The sequence below is a fragment of the Hyperolius riggenbachi genome, chromosome 6 (genome assembly GCF_040937935.1).
Source record: "Hyperolius riggenbachi isolate aHypRig1 chromosome 6, aHypRig1.pri, whole genome shotgun sequence".
NCBI classification, from domain to species: Eukaryota; Metazoa; Chordata; class Amphibia; order Anura; family Hyperoliidae; genus Hyperolius; species Hyperolius riggenbachi.
The window spans coordinates 253,236,429-253,257,339 of NC_090651.1; the positions used below are offsets into that span (position 1 = coordinate 253,236,429).

General features: G+C 41.5%; 1 protein-coding gene across 4 annotated transcripts in view; it reads left to right on the forward strand.

Annotated features, from left to right (window-relative positions):
• Positions 1-20,911, forward strand: part of SLC2A5 (solute carrier family 2 member 5) — an 80,562-nt gene that overhangs the window by 15,444 nt on the left and 44,207 nt on the right. For 2 of the 4 annotated variants that reach the window (XM_068240699.1, XM_068240700.1), the window contains 3 exons: positions 11,895-11,987; positions 17,008-17,106; positions 18,044-18,204. In XM_068240699.1, coding sequence (XP_068096800.1) covers positions 11,940-11,987; positions 17,008-17,106; positions 18,044-18,204 — 308 coding nt within the window. In that variant the 5' untranslated portion in view covers positions 11,895-11,939. Of the gene's footprint in view, positions 1-8,354; positions 8,391-11,894; positions 11,988-15,810; positions 15,949-17,007; positions 17,107-18,043; positions 18,205-20,911 lie in introns of those variants that run through there. The other 2 variants (XM_068240697.1, XM_068240696.1) reach the window with 2 other exon arrangements.

Below are 20,911 nucleotides of genomic sequence, written 5' to 3' on the forward strand. Positions count from 1 at the left end.
ACTGGGCAGCACGGTGGCGTGGTGGTTAGCGCTCTCGCCTTGCAGCGCTGGATCCCTGGTTCGAATCCCAGCCAGGTCAACATCTGCAAGAAGTTAGTATGCTTTCCCCGTGTCTGCGTGGGTTTCCCTTGGGCACTCCAGTTTCCTCCCACATCCCCAAAAACATTCAGATAAGTTAATTGGCTTCCCCCTAAAATTGGCCCTAGACTACAATACATTCACTAAACAATATAGACATATGACTATGGTAGGGACTAGATTGCATACCTCCCAACTTTTTGAGATCAGAAAGAGGGACACTTAACCACTTCAGCCTTCAGTCATTTTCACTTTATGCATCCGAGCAATGTTCACCTCCCATTCATTAGCCTATAACTTTATCACTACTTATCACAATGAACTGATCTATGTCTTGTTTTTTACGCCACCAATTCGGCTTTCTTTGGGGGGTACATTTTGCTAAGAGCCACTTTACTGTAAATGCATTTCAACAGGAAGAATAAGGAAAAAACCGAAAAAATGCATTATTTCTCAGTTTTCGGCCATTATAGTTTTAAGATAATACATGCCTGCATAATTAAAACTCACGTATTGTATGTGCCCATTTCTCCCGGTTATTACACCGTTTAAATTATGTCCCTATCACAATGTATGGCGACAATATTTTACTTGGAAATAAAAGTGCATTTTTTCCGTTTTGCATCCATCACTATTTACAAGCTTATAATTAAAAAATAAAATAGAAATACTTCATGTTTACATAGATATTTAAAAAGTTTAGACCCTTAGGTAAATATTTATGTGTTTTTTGTTTTTTTTCATTGTAATGTGTTTTTTTTTTTATTATTAAACATTTTATGTGGGTATTTTTGGGACGGTGGGATGCAAATCAATTTTTTTTGTACATATTGGTCTATTTTTTTAATTTTTTTTTGCATTTTAATGCAGTTAGCTTTTTGGCCACAAGATGGCAGCCATGAGTTTGTTTACAATGACGTCACTCTAAGCATAACACGGACGCTTAGAGTGACGTCGGGGGAAATAGGAACAGAAAAACCTCAGCTTCCGTGTGAAGCTGACGTTTTTTCTCGGGGGGAGAGCAATCAGTGATCGGGCACCATAGCCCGATTCACTGATTGCCTGGCTAGCGAACGGGCCGGGAGTGCGCGTGCACGCGCGCGATCGGCCGCGGGGGGGCGCGGCAGCGCACATGGCCTCCTGGGCGTAGCTACTACGTCCAGGAGGCCAAAGTAGTTAAACCACACCTCTTACCACGCCCCTAACCACACCCCCTATCACGCATACAATAAAGGATTTCATAAGAAAAAAGTTGTTTTATATTTCGAACCACTTCATCCCAGTACATTTCCTTCATATTAATGTTCGAAAATAAGAAATATATATCAATCAAAAGGAAGGGAATAGTTTAAACTCATTTTTCAGTAGTAATATACATAATTTAGATACATCTGTACCTGGGTCCTGAAAGAGGGACAAATGAGGAAGAAAGAGGGACTTGATTTCCAAAGAGTGTCAGTTGGGAGCTATAATTTATGCACAGTACCAGAGCAAGCAGCCTGTTCACATCCTATTGTGAACAGGAGAATGCACGTCTACATGGATGCTGGGGCTGCCTGAAACTCTCTCTACACGGCTGAGCAGAGACCTCTCTCTTCCAGCCAGCCGTAGTTCTAGCTGATCAGGGTCGGGTGACAGGGGGCTGTAGCTCAGCTCAGCCAGGATAGCTATGAGGCATGAGCTGCTAAGGAGACTCCAGGCTGAGGCTGTGCAGAAGGAGAGAGCAGAGCAGCCATCAGCCCCACATCGCTCAGATCTGCCCGCAGGCAGGGACGGATCTAGGGGGGGGGGGCAGGCGGGTCTCTTGCCCCAGGTGCAGTTTGTTGGATTCTTAAAAAGGCGGCAAAATGAATGGCAGTTTAGGCGTCAAAACTTTACCTTTAGGCACCAAAGCCTGACCTTGCCCCAGGCGCAACTTGGTCTAGATCCGTCCCTGCTCGCAGGAAGAGCCGTGGGCGGTCTTAACAAGACTGACAGCAGCTCCATCCTATTCAGTGGTGACAAGGAACTTCTCTTACTCGCAGCTCCGTCCAGCAAGCTAGCAGTGGGGGAGGGATTTTTGTTGTCACGGTGCTGTCGGATTTCTCAGGCTAAAACGGCTGACCATGAGGCGGAATCCAGCCTCTCAAACCGTGAATGTCCCGCCCAAATCGTGACTGTTGGGCCGTATGAGATTGTGAGCTCCTCCGAGGGACAGTTAGTGACAAGATAGATATATATATATATATATATATATATATATATATATATATATTACATTACTCTGTACAGCGATGCAGAAGATGTCAGCGCTATATAAATAATAATAATAACAATAACTCCGATTTCCATGTCTGTGGTCCCAATACTTCAACCTGTTAGCATACAAGGAATGTATTGTATATGCAACAACTACTGTATGACTAGTATACTGCATGGCCACTAGATGGCAGTGTTACTTTTATGTGTGTTCCTGTTCTTGCTGTGTCATAGTGATAAAATAAAAAGTTCTGTGCTCCTTGGTTCCTGAGCAGAGTTCAGTGTAACACATAGACTAGTCTGCCTGTCCTTTGTGTAGCCTAAGAAGTTATATCCATCACAACCCTCCCAGCATGAGGCCTGGAACCCACTAGCAGTATGTTACTAAGCCATTACTAAGCAGCTGTGATTTTAAAAGCTCTTGCTAATGTAATACTATGGATGTGATCCCACTTGAGTGATGTGATTTTATAAAAATCCCCCATAGCATTGCATTAGCAAGAGCTTTTTCAAATCACTAGTGCTTAGAAAAGGCTGCTAGTGAGTTTGAGACCTGACCCTGATCTTGCTGTACTCAGCTTGACAGTAACAAGTATTACTAATCATTTTGAAATGCGGCTTTCAATGAAGCAACCTCAGATTATGTAACTTGGTGAACACATTCCAAGCATAGTTTTTTTTTTCCTGTATCCATTCTTATCAGCTATTGTAAAATATTTCTGGCAATCATTTTTTGTCCGATCAAACATATATTTATGAATCTTTACTATGCGCAGATGAGAGGTGTGAGGTCCATCTTGTTTCTACAGAGGTCAGGCAGCTGCCTGAACACAAAGTCATGTCAGGTCATAACTATGGCTTTCTGAGATTGTCATAGCGACGGAAGATGGTATGAATGAGAGGATATCATCTACCCTAAAGGGAATTTACAGTTTCTGAGTTTATAGTCTCATTAAGTGATGATTTTGCAATCAATTTACAGAAGGACTAAGGAAATAAAAAGCTACTAATAACAATAAAATAAATCATTACACTCTAATTACATCATCTAAATTGGTTAACCACTTAAGTGCTGAGTCACACAGGCTTTGTCGGGCGGTGTGTTTAGCCGATGGTAAACAATTTTCTGCAACCAAACAGAAAAGTGTTTGGCATCGGTTCCCGTCGTTCAGGGGCGGCGCCAGGGGGGTGCTTGGGGGTGCTCGAGCACCCCCTAGAATTGTCCAAGCACCCCCAAAGCACCCCCTGGAGTGAACTGACTTCAGGCGTCTGAAAGACGCCAAGTCAGTTCACACAGCGGCAGCACGGAGCAGCAGGCAGGGCTACGGTAAGATGGCCGCCCGGAGCCCTGTTCTGCAGACTTCGAGTCTGCAGTGCATGACTTCGGGCGGCCATTTTCCCGTAGCCCTGCTCTCAGTATGCAGGGCAGGCAGGAAGTCTCGTCGTGACGTCGGGAAGGAAGAGGATCGTGGGCGCGCGGGCGCTGCGCGCCACAATGAGGTCGGGACAGGAGGTCGGGAAAGAAGGTCTTCTGGCTGTAGGTGAGTAAATGGGTTTTTCTTTTCTTTTTCAGGTGATGCTGATTGTGCATATTGGGGCCATATCTGCTACGGATTGTGCATATTGGGGTCATATCTGCTACGGATTGTGCATATTGGGGTCATATCTGCTACGGATTGTGCATATTGGGGTCATATCTGCTACGGATTGTGCATATTGGGGTCATTTCTGCTACCGATTGTGCATATTGGGGTCATTTCTGCTACCGATTGTGCATATTGGGGTCATTTCTGCTACCGATTGTGCATATTGGGGTCATTTCTGCTACCGATTGTGCATATTGGGGTCATTTCTGCTACCGATTGTGCATATTGGGGTCATATCTGCTACCGATTGTGCATATTGGGGTCATATCTGCTACCGATTGTGCATATTGGGGTCATATCTGCTACCGATTGTGCATATTGGGGTCATATCTGCTACCGATTGTGCATATTGGGGTCATATCTGCTACGGATTGTGCATATTGGAGTCATATCTGCTACCGATTGTGCATATTGGAGTCATATCTGCTACCGATTGTGCATATTGGGGTCATATCTGCTACCGATTGTGCATATTGGGGTCATATCTGCTACCGATTTGTGCATATTGGGGTCATATCTGCTACCGATTGTGCATATTGGGGTCATATCTGCTACCGATTGTGCATATTGGGACCATATCTGCTACCGATTGTGCATATTGGGGTCATATCTGCTACCGATTGTGCATATTGGGGTCATATCTGCTACGGATTGTGCATATTGGAGTCATATCTGCTACCGATTGTGCATATTGGGGCCATATCTGCTACCGATTGTGCATATTGGGGCCATATCTGCTACCGATTGTGCATATTGGGGCCATATCTGCTACCGATTGTGCATATTGGGACCATATCTGATAACGATTGTGCATATTGGGGTCATATCTGATAACGATTGTGCATATTGGGGTCATATCTGATAACGATTGTGCATATTGGGGTCATATCTGATAACGATTGTGCATATTGGGGTCATATCTGATAACGATTGTGCATATTGGGGTCATATCTGATAACGATTGTGCATATTGGGGTCATATCTGATAACGATTGTGCATATTGGGGCCATATCTGATAACGATTGTGCATATTGGGGCCATATCTGATAACGATTGTGCATATTGGGGCCATATCTGATAACGATTGTGCATATTGGGGCCATATCTGATAACGATTGTGCATATTGGGGTCATATCTGCTACCGATTGTGCATATTGGAGCCATATCTGATAACGATTGTGCATATTGGGGTCATTGGACGTGTTTTTTGTTAAAATCTGCTCACATTACGTGTATTTTCTTGAGAACACCTGCACAATTATGTGAATTTTCTAGGAAAAGGGTCACCAAAACTTGGGCCCTCTGTCTTTGCGTTGCACTTTTAAAGGGAACCCGAGGTAAGAATAATATTGAGGCTGCCATATTTATCTCCTTTTAAGTAATACCAGCTGCCTGGCTGCCGTGTTGGTCCTCTGCCTCTAATTCTTTCAACCATAGACCCTGAACAAGCATGCAGCAGGTCAGGGGTTTCTGACAATATTGTCAGAACTGACAAGATTAGCTGCATGCTTGTTTCTGGTGTAATTCAGTTCACTACTACAGCCAAATAGATCAGCAGGGCTGCCAGGCAACTAAAATTGTTTAAAAGGAAATAAATATGGCAGCCACCATATCACTCTCACCCTGGGTTCACTTTAAATTACAGTTAGCCCCGCCCTCATCCGGTCATGACCACGCCCATTTTTCGCCGCGGCGCGCTTCGCGCGCCGCAGGTTGTAGCCACACCCATTTTTGGTCGTCAGCTCCCCCGGAAATTGGTCCAGCACCTGCATAGCACCCCCTAAAAAAAATTCCTGGAGCCGCCACTGCCGTCGTTTCATTATAGTGTTGCATTTTGAGCCCCTTGGGGGGGACAGAGCTGCTGAATGCAACTGCCCACGGCATGCTACCTGCAGCATCCGAAAAGTGTTGATCAACTACGACATCAGGTAAATGCCGGCAAAAGGCGGTAAACACATTGAGATGATCACTCCCATTTATCGTAATGAGGCAGTCCATCAATCCCAGTTGTAAACGACGTCCCCAAACCCTGGCAGTCACCTGTGTAAACTGCCCCTAAAATAATCCTCCACTTTCAGGCCCAGTGCACACCAAAACCGCTAGCAGATCCACAAAACACTAGCGGTTTTGGGTGCGGATTTCAGATATTTGGTGCAGTGCACACCGAGTGGATTTGGATGCGATCCGCCGGCCGCATCCGCCTGTTAGGGCCCGTTCAGACTGCACGCGTTTCCAGCCGCGTTTTGGAAACGCGTGCAGGAGGCAGACACGCACGACATCAGACAGTGCATAGAGTGCACTGTCTGATGTTCACACTGCATGCGTTCCGGACCTGTGCGGTCCGGGAACGCATGCTGCACGCAGATTTTGTAAAAACGCGCGGCTGTCCCATTCACTTTTCAGTGATGGGATCAGCCATGCAACGCACACAAACGCGGATGGCGTGCGTTCGTACGCGTTGCGTTCCGCACGCATGGCCATCCGCATTTGTGATCTGAACGGGCCCTTAATCCGCTTGGCTATTGTATTTGAATGGGCTGGTGCACACCGGTGGTTTGAGGTTTTTAGCAAACCGTAAACGTGCAGCAGGAGGCACGTTTGCTAAAAACCTCAAACCGCCGGTGTGTACCAGCCCATTCAAATACATTAGCCAAGCGGATTTTCAGGCGGATGCGGCCGGCGGATCTGCTCGGTGTGCACTGGGCCTCACTGAGGTTTTCTACAAATACACATCAATTCTGCACAATTCTTTCAAACTACTCGAGCATAGAAATGTATTTAATTAATTTATTTATTTAAGTATTTATATAGTGCCGACATATTACGCAGTGCTGTACTGAGTATATCGTTTTTTGTCACTAACTGTTCCTCAGAGAAGCTCACAATTGAGTCACTACCATAGTCATATTTGCTTTTAAAACTTGCAATGTATATTTTCCACTCAGGTGGATAGTCATGTTTAAGATACATTGCATGGTATGGAGTTTATTATAAACAGGTGATATCGTCTAAGCTCAACAAGTTATATTGATGTCAGGCATAATAAACTAGACCAGCATTGCAGTGCTGAAAACTGATAAGCAGACTACTTTTCATGTAAGCTTTAGATGCAACTGTTATATACATAGCCTGAACATATATAACAGCTAGATATGGCCAACAAGGTTCCAAAAATTCTGGCTTGCATGCAAATGTCATGCAAAATGTTTGCAGCTTGAAACTGGGTCAATCCAGGCTGGCATTTAGTGCATCTGATGGGCTTTGCTATTAACAGCTAAAGTCGGTGGGTTTTGGCGGGTTTTTAATCACAAATACTTTTTTCCTTTGAAACTTTAAAATCGATTTTCTCTAAAACTATGGAGTTTTGAATCAGGATGATACCATTTATTGGCTAACTTAGAGATGAGTAAACAGTGAGCTTTCAGCTTATAAAAAGCCTTTGTCGGACTGGTTGCAGGAACCAGTCCGACGAAGGCTTTTTATAAGCTGAAAGCTCACTGTTTACTCATCATCGCTAAGTTAGCCAATAAATGGTATAATCCTGATTCAAAACTCCTTGCTTTTACTGATGGCTAACACGGTACAACACTCTACTGCCTCTAAAACTATAATGTCTTTTTGAAAAAACATTCCTCTTGTTCCCACTGTTCTTCTTAACATATCTGGCAAATTTTGTGTTTCTAGCATGAAAGGGGACTTTGCTATTAACCGTTAAGTCGATGGGTTTTTAATCACGAATCAAGACTCGTGTTTCGTGATTAAATACAGTTATTCAACTCAAAACCGCACTCAAGTCGCATATCTGTTTGTATTCAACATTGTGATCACGGGTCAATTCATAAGTGGGCGGAGTCGAATTTGTGATCACGAGTCAATTCATAAGTGGGCGGAGTCGAATTCGTGATCACTCGAACTCGTGATTGAGAGTATCCGAGCATCATTGGTCACAATTAAAGTCACCAGACCAACTTCTTGATTTTTACTGACAAAAGGCTCAAAAATCCTGGACACAGTTTTTTTTTTGTTTTCTTTTTTAAAGCACCTGATTGTGATGGAGAATGGGAATGTGGGGTGTGGTCAATAGGTGGGTATGGTCTTAGTGGTGGTAACTTGGAGTAGTGTTTATAGAGGACTACAATAGTGCCCTCTGTATATACTGCCCCTTGTTATAGCACCCGCTATTACATTTCCCCTTATGTTGCTCCCTACTCTACTGCCTTCCACTTTTATTACCCCAAATTCAAATGTGCCCTTTTATACTACCCTGTTTATAGTACCCACCATTATATTTCACCTTATTAAAGTGCCCTCTATTATACTTACTGCTCTCGTTTTAATTGCCTATGTTTAATGACATATGTGTGCAATTTTTTCTTTTACGCTTTTTTAGTATACAGACACGTCAACGCCAGGATTAACAGCGTAGGTAGGCATGCACTATTGCACTATATGTTGAGTCACTGCTGACTATTATTAATATTTCTATGATCAAAACTAGATCAGGAAACATTGATCATTTTATCACTTTGCACCACCCAATATCATTGAGATTGCACGGAGTGGATTAAATATATTTTGTTCACGGCTTGTAGCAGTAGGTACAAACCTATGCATGTTCTAGTCTTGCAGAATGATTCAGTTTGGTCGGAGTTATTTGATATCAACAAAACTACCTCCCTGGTCATATATGGTATGCCTAGGCTAGAATAGCCCTTGGTGGTGTAATGTATAGTTCCCCAATTCCCCCCTATCTTCAAGGCCCACCAACAGTACATGTTTTGCAGGAAACCACAAACATGCACAGGTAAGAAAATTAGTGTCTCAGCAGAGCTGATTAACTACCTCTGTGGATTTGTACAAAGCATGCGCTGTTGGTGAGCCTTGAGGACAGGGTTGGGGAACACTGGTGTAATGGATAATATTTCAGTAAAAAGCCATACACATACCCAATTACTTATTAAATTGGTCTCTTTCTATACAAGAAGAGAAATTATACTAAAATGGAATAGTGGTTTGCCTCCAGCCCTCCACTAAAGATTCTCAGAGAGGATCAGTTAATCAAGCTGTTCCCCACTATAGACTTACATATATGAACAGGAATTTCCCAAAGAAGTTTGATAAAGTGAGGAAAGGATGGATGAATGATATTATTACCAACCCTATGTCACCACCGCCGGTACACAACTGAAGCATAGATTGGCTAAGGGTGGAGTCTCAGGTGGTGGTGGTGGAGGGGAGGGGTTGTTGAGGGGAGAGATACCTATTAAAATAGGGCTTTTCGGTCTCTTTTATCCCTTTATACTTTCCTAATGGTTCTAGGTTACCATGTGCTATCTGGGGATTCTGTAGAAATAGATTGTGATCCTAGCAGGGACAGTGCATGGATGCCTCACATGAGGGAGATACTGCACACACCACAACACTATGGAAAACAGTGACAGGATGCTGTGAGAATGACCGGGCAGTGCTGAGCCAGTCGGAGCTAGCTACCTTGTTTCACATTTAGGGGATATATGGCCTCGATTCATCAACACTTAGCAAATTTGTTAACAACAGTTTGGTAAAATACCGAATTTGTTAACTTCATTTCAGGATTCATCAAAGTTATCTACAGCTGTTAGCGAACATTCGGTAACGATTCGGTAACGATTCGCTAAAACGGAATAAAGTGCAATTCATGAAAAAGAAAGTGGGCGTGGTTTAGCGTTACATTTAGGATTAGTTATCTCCTTCACTGCTCTGTCGTTATTCCTGTCAGATCATTGCTGACAGAGTAGATGGAGCCATTTGAAGTGGTTATGTATCAGCTGAGAGTGATTCAAAGGCGCAGAAGGGCAAGAATAAGGTCTGCAACCATATAAATTTGTAAGAGAATAGATTTATTTGCTATAACACGACATCTGCATTTCTCTTGAATCATCTTGTAAGAGAACACAGGCAGTGTCAGGGTTAACTAATTTGCTAGCTGCACTATAATTTTTTAGAAAAGGCTCCTATCAAATTGTGGGATTGTCCCAACCACTTTCAGAATCCTGGTCCAGGTGTTAAGCCCTATTCAGAATGTTGCTACGTAGTGCTCAAAGGACTGCCTTTTACCCACAATTCCATGGGAATCTTATGGCCTTGTGTTAAAGTACCACTGTAAAATGGAAATAGCGACACGTTACCGAATGGTTACCGAATTGTTATCGAATTCACACCGAATGAGGAAAAACCTTGATGAATACAACTGGAAATCGCTAAACTTCGAATTCGGTAATTTAACAAACTGGAAAAAGTTATCTCAAAGAGCATGATGAATCGAGGCCAAAGGCCTCGATTCATCAACACTTAGCAAATTTGTTAACAACAGTTTGGTAAAATACCGAATTTGTTAACTTCATTTCAGGATTCATCAAAGTTATCTACAGCTGTTAGCGAACATTCGGTAACGATTCGGTAACGATTCGCTAAAACGGAATAAAGTGCAATTCATAAAAAAGAAAGTGGGCGTGGTTTAGCGTTACATTTAGGATTAGTTATCTCCTTCACTGCTCTGTCGTTATTCCTGTCAGATCATTGCTGACAGAGAAGATGGAGCCATTTGAAGTGGTTATGTATCAGCTGAGAGTGATTCAAAGGCACAGAAGGGCAAGAATAAGGTCTGCAACCATATAAATTTGTAAGAGAATAGATTTATTTGCTATAACACGACATCTGCATTTCTCTTGAATCATCTTGTAAGAGAACATAGGCAGTGTCAGGGTTAACTAATTTGCTAGCTGCACTATAATTTTTTAGAAAAGGCTCCTATCAAATTGTGGGATTGTCTCAACCACTTTCAGAATCCTGGTCCAGGTGTAAAGCCCTATTCAGAATGTTGCTACGTAGTGCTCAAAGGACTGCCTTTTACCCACAATTCCATGGGAATCTTATGGCCTTGTGTTAAAGTACCACTGTAAAATGGAAATATCGACACGTTACCGAATGGTTACCGAATTGTTATCGAATTCACACCGAATGAGGAAAAACCTTGATGAATACAACTAGAAATAACAATTCGGTAACCATTCGGTAACGTGTCGATATTTCCATTTTACAGTGGTACTTTAACACAAGGCCATAAGATTCCCATGGAATTGTGGGTAAAAGGCAGTCCTTTGAGCACTACGTAGCAACATTCTGAATAGGGCTTAACACCTGGACCAGGATTCTGGAAGTGGTTGGGACAATCCCACAATTTGATAGGAGCCTTTTCTAAAAAATTATAGTGCAGCTAGCAAATTAGTTAACCCTGACACTGCCTGTGTTCTCATACAAGATGTTTCAAGAGAAATGCAGATGTCGTGTTATAGCAAATAAATCTATTCTCTTACAAATTTATATGGTTGCAGACCTTATTCTTGCCCTTCTGCGCCTTTGAATCACTCTAAGCTGATACATAACCACTTCAAATGGCTCCATCTTCTCTGTCAGCAATGATCTGACAGGAATAACGACAGAGCAGTGAAGGAGATAACTAATCCTAAATGTAACGCTAAACCACGCCCACTTTCTTTTTCATGAATTGCACTTTATTCCGTTTTAGCGAATCGTTACCGAATTGTTACCGAATGTTCGCTAACAGCTGTAGATAACATTGATGAATCCTGAAATGAAGTTAACAAATTCGGTATTTTACCAAACTGTTGTTAACAAATTTGCTAAGTGTTGATGAATCGAGGCCAAACTAAAACTGTTCTACTACTGGCAAGATGCAAAAAAATGCTCAGGTTCTTAAGTGGTTAAATATTGTAAGTACTATAGATAATACCAACACAGTGCTCTCTTGGTCAGTTAGAGAGTTTTGCTAATGGAGAATACAGTCCAAATCACAACAGCCTATTTCCTTTGATAGGATATCGTGATCAAAGTTCAGAACAAAGTCTAATTTAACATTCTCTCGTCACAGTGTTTGCTTGTGGAGTGTGAGCACTGAAGGGCTGCTGCTGCAGAGATGGCCGACACAGAGGACTGCAAAGAAAAGCCGGTGGAGAGGAAGGGGGTAAGTAAATGCAGAGGGTGAGTAAATGTCCCCCATCAGCATATGTCTGTGCATGACTGCAGCAATGTCATCCATATAATCAGCAATTCCAATATCTGCACAGTTTCAAGGCAGCAATTGCTTTCTGTCTCTGGCTTTATAGCAGGGGCGTAGTGGCGTAGCAATAGGGGATGCTGAAGTTGTGACCACACCGGGGCCCCAAGGGGCCCAATCTCAACCACAGTATTAGCTCTATTGGTCCTGTACTGGTAATAACCACATCTATAGATGCTTTGAATAGTAGTAATTATTAACAAACCGTTCCCCATCTCCTTCTTGCATCTCTGACACTGTGGTTGTCCTGGGCAGGTTTTGCTGTGCCATATCAATTGTTATTTAGAGAGTTCTTGGGGGGCCCAATGTAAAACTTGCACTGGGGCCCATAGCTCCTCAGCTACACCACTGCAGGGGTGTCAAGTTATCAGTGACTTTGATTCCAGAGTTATTTCCTTTTCATTTCTGAAAGGAAGTCCATCCCATGTCAAATATATACATTATAATTCAACAGCCATTCAAAGATGACAGCACCAAGTGCTCATTGTCAGCAAGAAACAAAATTAAGATTTAGCAAGTCTGGCACTTTCCAGTGTCCTGATCCTGACATTTTCACCTCCCACACACCTAACTCTAACCCAGCTATTATTAGTTAATAATAACCCAACTAACCCAACTATTATTATTAGTATAACTTTAGTATTTATATACCGCCTACATTTTCTGCAGCCCTGTGCAGAGTATATTGGCTTGTCACCGAGGCAGAGGCGAGAGAGGCTCCAGCCTCAGGGGGCAGTGTAGGAGGGGACGCACAAATCACTCAGCTATCATTCTCCTGTTGTGTTTTAAGCAAAGAGAATAAGAAAAAGTAATACATGGCAGTGACTGCAAGCCTGAGAACTAGAGATTAAAGAGGAACTCCAGCCTAAACAAACATACTGTCATTAAGTTACATTAGTTATGTTAATTAAAATAGATAGGTAATATAATCTCTTACCCACACTGTTTTAAAAGAACAGGCAAATGTTTGATTTCATGATGGCAGCCATCTTTTTGGTTGAAAGGAAGGGACAGGGAGCATGAGACACAGTTCCAACTGTCCTGTGTCCTGAGCACCTCTCCCAGTTGCTAGGCAACGTAAATAACAACATAGGAAATCCCATCATTCTCTGCACAGCATCAGGGGAAAAAAGCCCAGGCAGTTTTCTTTGATGGGTGGAGCTTAGCTAAAAATGCAGCTAAAAATGATGCTTTGGTAAGAAAAACAAAGTTCTGATGCTGTGAAACTGTTAAAGAAACACCAAGCCTTTTCAGTTCTGCTGAGTAGATTTTTAGTCCGGAGGTTCACTTAAAGGTGTTGGGGTGGTTGGGGGCCCTGGGGAGCCTCTTACTCTAATTGCAATCAGTGTGTGATGGTTGGAGTGGGAAAGATGGGGGCACACTTTGGTGCCTCAGCCTTGGGTGCTGGAGGACCTTGTCCCAGCTCTGCACTTAACTGACCCTCAGAGGGGCTCACAATCTAATCCCTTCCAAATTCATATGTCTATGTACTGAATGCATTGTGTAGTGTATGTATCTTAGTCAAGGGCCAATTTAGTGGTAAGCAAATTAACTTATCTGCATAATTTTGGGATGAGGGAGGAAACCCGCGCAGACACGAGGAGAACATACAAACTCTATGCAGATAGTGGCCTGGCTGGGATTCAAACCGGGGACCCAGCGTTGCAAGGTAAGAGAGCTAACCACTACGCCACATATATCTAATGCCAACCATCCCCCCAATTATACTTATGAATAATCAGCTGCCTTGAGGTGCCACTAATTAAGAACCGAGTTTTTCCAATTTTCCTACACATTACTGTCAAGCTAAGTCTAGCTTGACAGATATGTCTCCCCACTGTCTATGCTTACCATTCCAATCTAATTGTCCTGCTTCTCATTGTGCTACCCTATACATTTTCTCTTATGACCACAATTTTTCTGTTTGTGCCTTTTAATAATTCACTGTTGTGGTCTAAAGAGAATGGGGATCAAACGTTCTTATGAACACTGGTGTTTTACTGTATCACAGAGCAATCTGATGTAGAAGCATTGTACTAATTTAGACAGAGTGTGAACAAGCCCTCTTTACTTAGTGAGAAGCAGTATTGTTGAGATGTGCGCCTTTTGAAATATTAAGGATAATGGGGGAGCATTGGCATTCTTAAAGCATACCACCTGAACTGACATGTGACATGAAGAGATAAACATAGAAATACAGTATAAAGTTCTAATCCTACTAAGACATCCCTTTCATTTTTCCTGCATTGCCAATGTGAAAACACTAGAGATGTTATCTATGCAAAATGAGCCAGTCAAACAGCAAGTGAAATACAGCCCACTATTCTGATAAGGAAATAGAAGGAAGCATACTTCTATTAAAGTGTAACTGTCGGGCATGAAATCAAAAATCAATTCTTTATTTTTATCTGGTAAACAGGTAATAAGGATGCTAACCAGGAAATTCAAAAGTTAAAATCACTATTACTTTTCTTGTTGATAAATGATCATTCCCCAGTTTACCTGACTCTTATTTGGTACGCCCAAAGGAAGTTGCGGGGCATGCTGGGTTGTCCTTTTTTGCTTCTCTTTCCCATCAGACTTAGGGCCCTTTTCCACTACGGCGTTTGCGATGGCTGAATCGCAAAACCGCAAACCGCTAGTGATTTTTCAAATCGCTACAGTTTGCTTTTAACATAGGAATCGCGGTAGGTCATTTCCACTACCGTGAGTCGTTTTTTACCCGATCGCGATCGCGCGGCGGAGCAATTATTGCCGCGATTTTGCTATGCAGTGCATAGCATTGCAAAATCGCGATCGCAAACGTCGGAAAATCGATGCAAAATTGTGTGCATTTGCTGAATCGCAATCACTAGCGTTCAGCGCGAACGCTAGTGATTGCTAGTGGAAAAGGGCCCTAAACTAATGCAGCCTGATTGGCTGAAGCCTCTTTCCTTCCTGTTTTCCCCTCCCACACATTGGTTCCGCTCTGATTGGCCAATATTTTTCATGCTGAGACAATGCACTTTCTATAGTTGAGGGCGGGCAATGCATACACAATCAGGCAGAGGAGAGTAAGGGAGGAAATGACATCAGGATTGGCTTCAAAATAGCCACAGATAAAATGGGAAATGCTAAGAAGGATTTTCTCTTGTTTTTACTGTAGAAAAATCACTAACATCAAAATGTGGACAGTGCAATACATATGTTATGTAAGTAGAGCAAGTATTTATCTACTTATATATGAGTTCTACTGAGATAGTATGGCTGACGGCTCCTCTTTAAGCTGAAAGAAAAACTGCTGAAGTGCTGAAACATTCAAAGGGTCATTACTTGTTTGTTTTGCAGTGGATTGAAGCAGATTTTACTTTAGACTGTCATGGCTGCTATTTAGAGTTCAATCTTAAAAATTAAGATCTTAAACTGAAAGTAAAAATATAAGATTCCAACCTATTTTACTAATACTATACATACAATTAAAGGGGCACTACAGCGAAAAACTGTGAAATTTAAAATATGTGCAAACATATACAAATAAGAAGTACATTTTTTTCCAGAGTAGAAGGAACCATAAATTACTTTTCTCCTATGTAGCTGTCACTTACAGTAAGTTGTAGAAATCTGACAGAAGTGACAGGCTTTGGACTAGTCCATCTCTTTATAGGGGATTCTCAGGGATATATTTATTATCAAAAGTGCTAAGTGAATGGCAGTTGCTCTGTCCAACTGCCAAAAAACTGTGTAGGGAGCAGGGAAGCTGGCCAGCATCAATGTTTAAATCCTTTTTAAGGAATATATTTATCAAGAATAAAAGCCTTGCCGAGAATCCCCTATGAAGAGATGGACTAGTTCAAAACCTGTCACTTCTGTCAGATTTCTACTACCTACTGTAAGTGACAGCATTATAGGAGAAAAGTAATTTATGGCTCATTTTACTCTGGAAGAAACGTACTTCCTATTTGTATATGTTTGCACATATTTAAAATTTTAAATTTTTTTGCTGTAGTGCCCCTTTAAGTACCTCATACGTTTTTCAGTTCAGGTTTGCTTTAAAATACATGTATATGGGTGCTGCTCATACATTAAAACATTAAGGACACAGAAGGGGGTGCACTGGCAGGTCAATTGAGTTGGCTCCACTACAGAAAGTACTTAACAGAGGCCCCCAGAGGGAGTACTATTAGCTTATGTGGAGACCTAGGGGGGTCCATCACTGGCTCTGGGAGATTGCCTACCGCAGTGCTCCCACCCTGCTCCCTTTTCATGATAGATTTTCTGGAAATCGATTGAAATTATTATCGGTTGCCCATGTTGGGGCATCAATCTCCAGCAGATTTGATCACAGCATACAAATCTGCTGGGGAAAATTGATCAGTGTATGTCACATTAGGCTTGACCATGATTTGATAGCCATGATTATGTGTTAAAGCAGGAAGTGACCATAGCAAATTACTCCACAGCAGGAAACATATTCTAGGTAGCCAGGCTGCTTCTGGTGCCAGACGGTTACCCCCTGCTACCCCCTTCCAATGCTATTAGGAGAATAGATAATAAACTGGACTACACCTTGTTACGTTCTGACCATTCCTTCCATGATGTAACTAGTAGTAGATCTTGTAAAGAACTGTGCTTGTAAGGGTTCCGTGGTGTCTCCTCCAACAGGTGCAGGTTCTGGGCAAAATGACCAAATGGACAGCTGGTTGATCTTGCTGCTTTAGTTTTAGGGTCCTACTTTTGCATGTCATTCAGTTTCAATAGCTAGCGTTTGTATGCTTTTGATCCTCTGAGTGCTCTGTGACCTTCCCTCAGCCCAGAAACATAAGGTAATTTCAGTTTATGTGGATATTTATCTGCAGTATTTGTTTAGTTGTTCCTCTAATATAATTGTATAGCCTGTAATGGTAAGCAGTATCTGTCTGATGTTCCTTGTGCTCTCTTTCATTCACAGAGACTAACAGTTACACTTGTCCTGGTGACTTTGGTGGCTGCCTTTGGATCATCGTTCCAATATGGATACAACGTGGCTTCTGTTAACTCTCCAGCACCTGTGAGTTTTCCTAGTGGGCTTGTGTGCAGGTCTTTTCTTCACAAGTTAAACATTTGCTTCAGCAGTAGCTTATTTTTGCTTTCCATGCAGTCATGTATGCAGCCAGATTCAAGTCCAAACATTCTTCTTTTTTAGCCCTTTAATTTTAGCATATTCAACGCTATAAATAGATAAGCAGTAGTCAGTATGATATTAAAGCTCGTATATAGCTTGCCTTTAAATGAACAAACACAGCTTAATAAGCAAGTTCCTTACTTTACATCTTTAGTGTTTTCCATCAACACGTATATCTTGATATTTTTTAACTAACTCTGTTGTCTTAAAAACATAAAATCAGAAGAACATGAATGCAATAGGATGAGAGATTTTCCACATTTTTGCTGAGTTGCCCTAAAGTTGGGTCAAGATGTGGGGGGCAAGAAGGGTATAAACAGCAACAAAAATCAGAACCAATACAGAAAAATATAGGGTTTGCAAAAAAGATATTGAGCATATTGGAGTCTGCTCCATCTTTTGGATGGTTAATGGACCTGCCTCTGGTCACTGATATATATTGGGGTACAGGGGATGTAGACCTCCAGCAGAAGAGTACAAATGCAAGATTACTGTTTTCGGACTCCCCTTTTCTACGTACAATTCCTCAAAGGCAGTGAGTGGTCTTGTTAATAATGCTCTATTAATATTATGTGTGACGGTACCTCAGGAACATTTACTTTTAACAGGCCTTGAGGACTAGCATTGAGCAGCCATCCTATCATGAGCAGCACAAGCCTGTTCTTCTCCCAGCTCAACCTCATTAGTAGCACAAATGTTTGCTAGCGCAACAGCATCAACAAAGGGCAAGTTTTAGTAAAGCCATTTTGATTTGTGTGATTTCCTGTAATATAGATTTCACTTATTTTATTATTAAAATCTTATGTATACTTTTGTTTTACAGTTCATGCAGGAATTTTACAATGAAACATACACTCGCCGCTATGAATCTGTCTTTACTGGAAGCTTAGAAGCAGTGCTTTGGTCCCTCACTGTTTCTTTGTATCCATTGGGTGGATTCTTTGGCTCTCTTATGGTTGGACCCTTGGTTAACAAAATCGGCAGGTAAGTGAAAAAGATATACAGTATATTTTATAAATGAAAAGAAAATGCACATTTTCTAAAACTATGCAAATGCAGACACAAAAAAGACTCGGGATTGATTCTTCAAACTAGCATAGATATTCAATATACAACTTTAAGTTTTCTGTGTATCAAAAGAATGGAATGAAATATTGGTTTTCAATTAAATGTGCTCTCCATTTTCCATCTAGAAGTAAAGCATAACTTATGGTGGGTATAAAAAAAGAATGGTCCGATTCTGAATATACACATTGTATTATTTAATGTTGAGGCCAGATATCTCTGCTGTGATCTCATCTGACCATAACACCTTTGGCTTCAGGATGTTTGAGACTGAAGTGACAAGTTGTTTTTTTCTCACAACCCTCTTATGTGATTTTTTTTTTTGTTCTATTTTCCGACTTGAGCCTGCCCACAACTCTATCCCTGAGATCTTTTGACAGTGTCTTGCTACCCATAGTTGACTGTATGTCCTCATTTGCCTTACAAAGCAATAGACTGCTCCAGGAATAGCTCATTTAAAGGGGTATATTCACAAATCTATGGCAAAGTGTGACACATAAGCGATACACATGTATGTTATGCATGGTATGTAGATTGGTAAAATATTACCGAATGTAACTTATTACCTTTCATTACTCCTCTTCTGGCCTGAATTAATCCTTCTCTGTCGAGGGATCAGCCACATGAATTTGTTCTCTCCATTTGTTCCTGTCCTGGGCATTCTCAGTTGTGAGACTCAGCTTTTTCATGTCCCACCAAACCACGTTGGGCCAATTCAGGCTCTGCCGCCCACAACTCCGGTTTCTGTATATATACCTGCTTGCATGATTTTCCCAGTGGTAACTTAGCTATTCATTGTGTGTTTTTTTATTTATTTATAAAGTGCCAGCATATTCCATTGTGCTGTATAAAGTAAGAAACAAACATGGAGTAAATAATAATACAGACAGTGGTGTACACCAAATATAGATACTGGTAAAAAGCACAGAATTGGTAATTATAGTGAAAAATGTAACATGATGACTAAAATGTATAACAAATAGCAAGACACTAAATGAATAACAAATTCCAAGACACAAAACGGTGAGAGAGCCCTGCCCTTGTGAGCATACAATCTAAAGGAATGGCAGGTGGAACAAAAGGTGGGGTAGTATACAAATTTCATACCTATAGGCAGTGTGTTTTTAGGTTATCTTTAATGAGTACAACTTGGACAGCAGTCGAAGGGGGAATGGCCTAAATTAGAGTATATGCTTATTGGAAAAAAGTAAGTTTTGAGGAAGCGTTTTAAAGATTTAAAAGGTTGGAGAGTGACGGATATGTTGTGGAGGGGAATATCAGAGGAGGGATGAAGCACGTGAGAAATCTTGTATACGTGAATGCGAGCAAGTGATTCTAGAGGAGGACCTAAAAGGTCGTGCGCAGATATAAGATTGCGGATGGGTTGGTATCTGGAAACTAGTGAGGAGATGTATAGGGGAGAGAGATTGTAGAGAGATTTGTAGGTTAGGGTTAAGCATTTGAAATGGATCCTCTGGTTAATTGGCAGCCATTGAAGAGCTTGACAGAGAGGAGCAGCAGAGGAAGAGCAAGAAAAAAGTTTAATAAGTCAAGCAGCTGAGTTGGTAGTCCACAAAACAGTATATTACAATTGTCCAAATGAGATATTATAAGAGCATGTACTAACATTTTAGTAGTGTTCTGAGTGACAAAAAGGTTGAATGCGAGATATAATTTTGAATTGGAGATGACAGGAGCTGGTAAGGGAGCATACATGAGGAAGAGAGGAGTCAAATATTACCCCTAAGCAACCTGCTTTGTGAACTTAAGTTATAGGGGTGTTATTAACATTTATTGTTATAGCAGGCAGAGAAGTGGACAGAGGCAGTGGAAACATAATTACCATAGTTCATGTGTCTTAGACGTGTTTGGCGCAGCAGGCGCTGTTATGCATGATTTGCTTACATATTACACAAGATATATTAATTACCTGCATTGAAAACTTAATGTGTGTATGCGGTATTGTCATATTGCATTATACTCTACTTTTGTGCATGTAAGACATCTTGCATTCTTCTATTCTATTCTTATTGCCGTAGTTTGGTGAACATACCCCATATCAGCACGGTGGCGTAGTGGTTAGCACTCTCGCCTTGCAGCGCTGGGTCCCTGGTTCGAATCCCAGCCAGGTCAACATATACAAGGAGTTTGTATGTTCTCCCTGTGTCTGCGTGGGTTTCCTCCTGGCATTTCCGGCTTCCTCCCACATCCCAAAAACATATAGATAAGTTAATTGGCTTTCCCCTTAATTGGCCCTAGACTACAATAAAAATACACTACACAATACATACATAGACATACGACTATGGTAGGGATTAGATTGTGAGCTCCTCTGAGGGGCAGTTAGTAGCGACTATATTCTCTTTGCAGCGCTGCGTATGATGATGGCGCTATATAAATACTAAATAATAATAATAGCGAGCTAATCAAAATGCTTTCAATTGATCACACATGAAAGGCAGTCAGCTTGATGTCTTGGAGCGTACTTGAAAATGTTTACTAAATCTAAATGCTGTACAGACCTATCACTGGCCTAGAGGCTAACTAGGCATCTGTTTCTATGTTGTTCTTAATAACCTTAGTAAATTGAGCCAGTGACACTATCTCAGTACAGACTATGTTATCT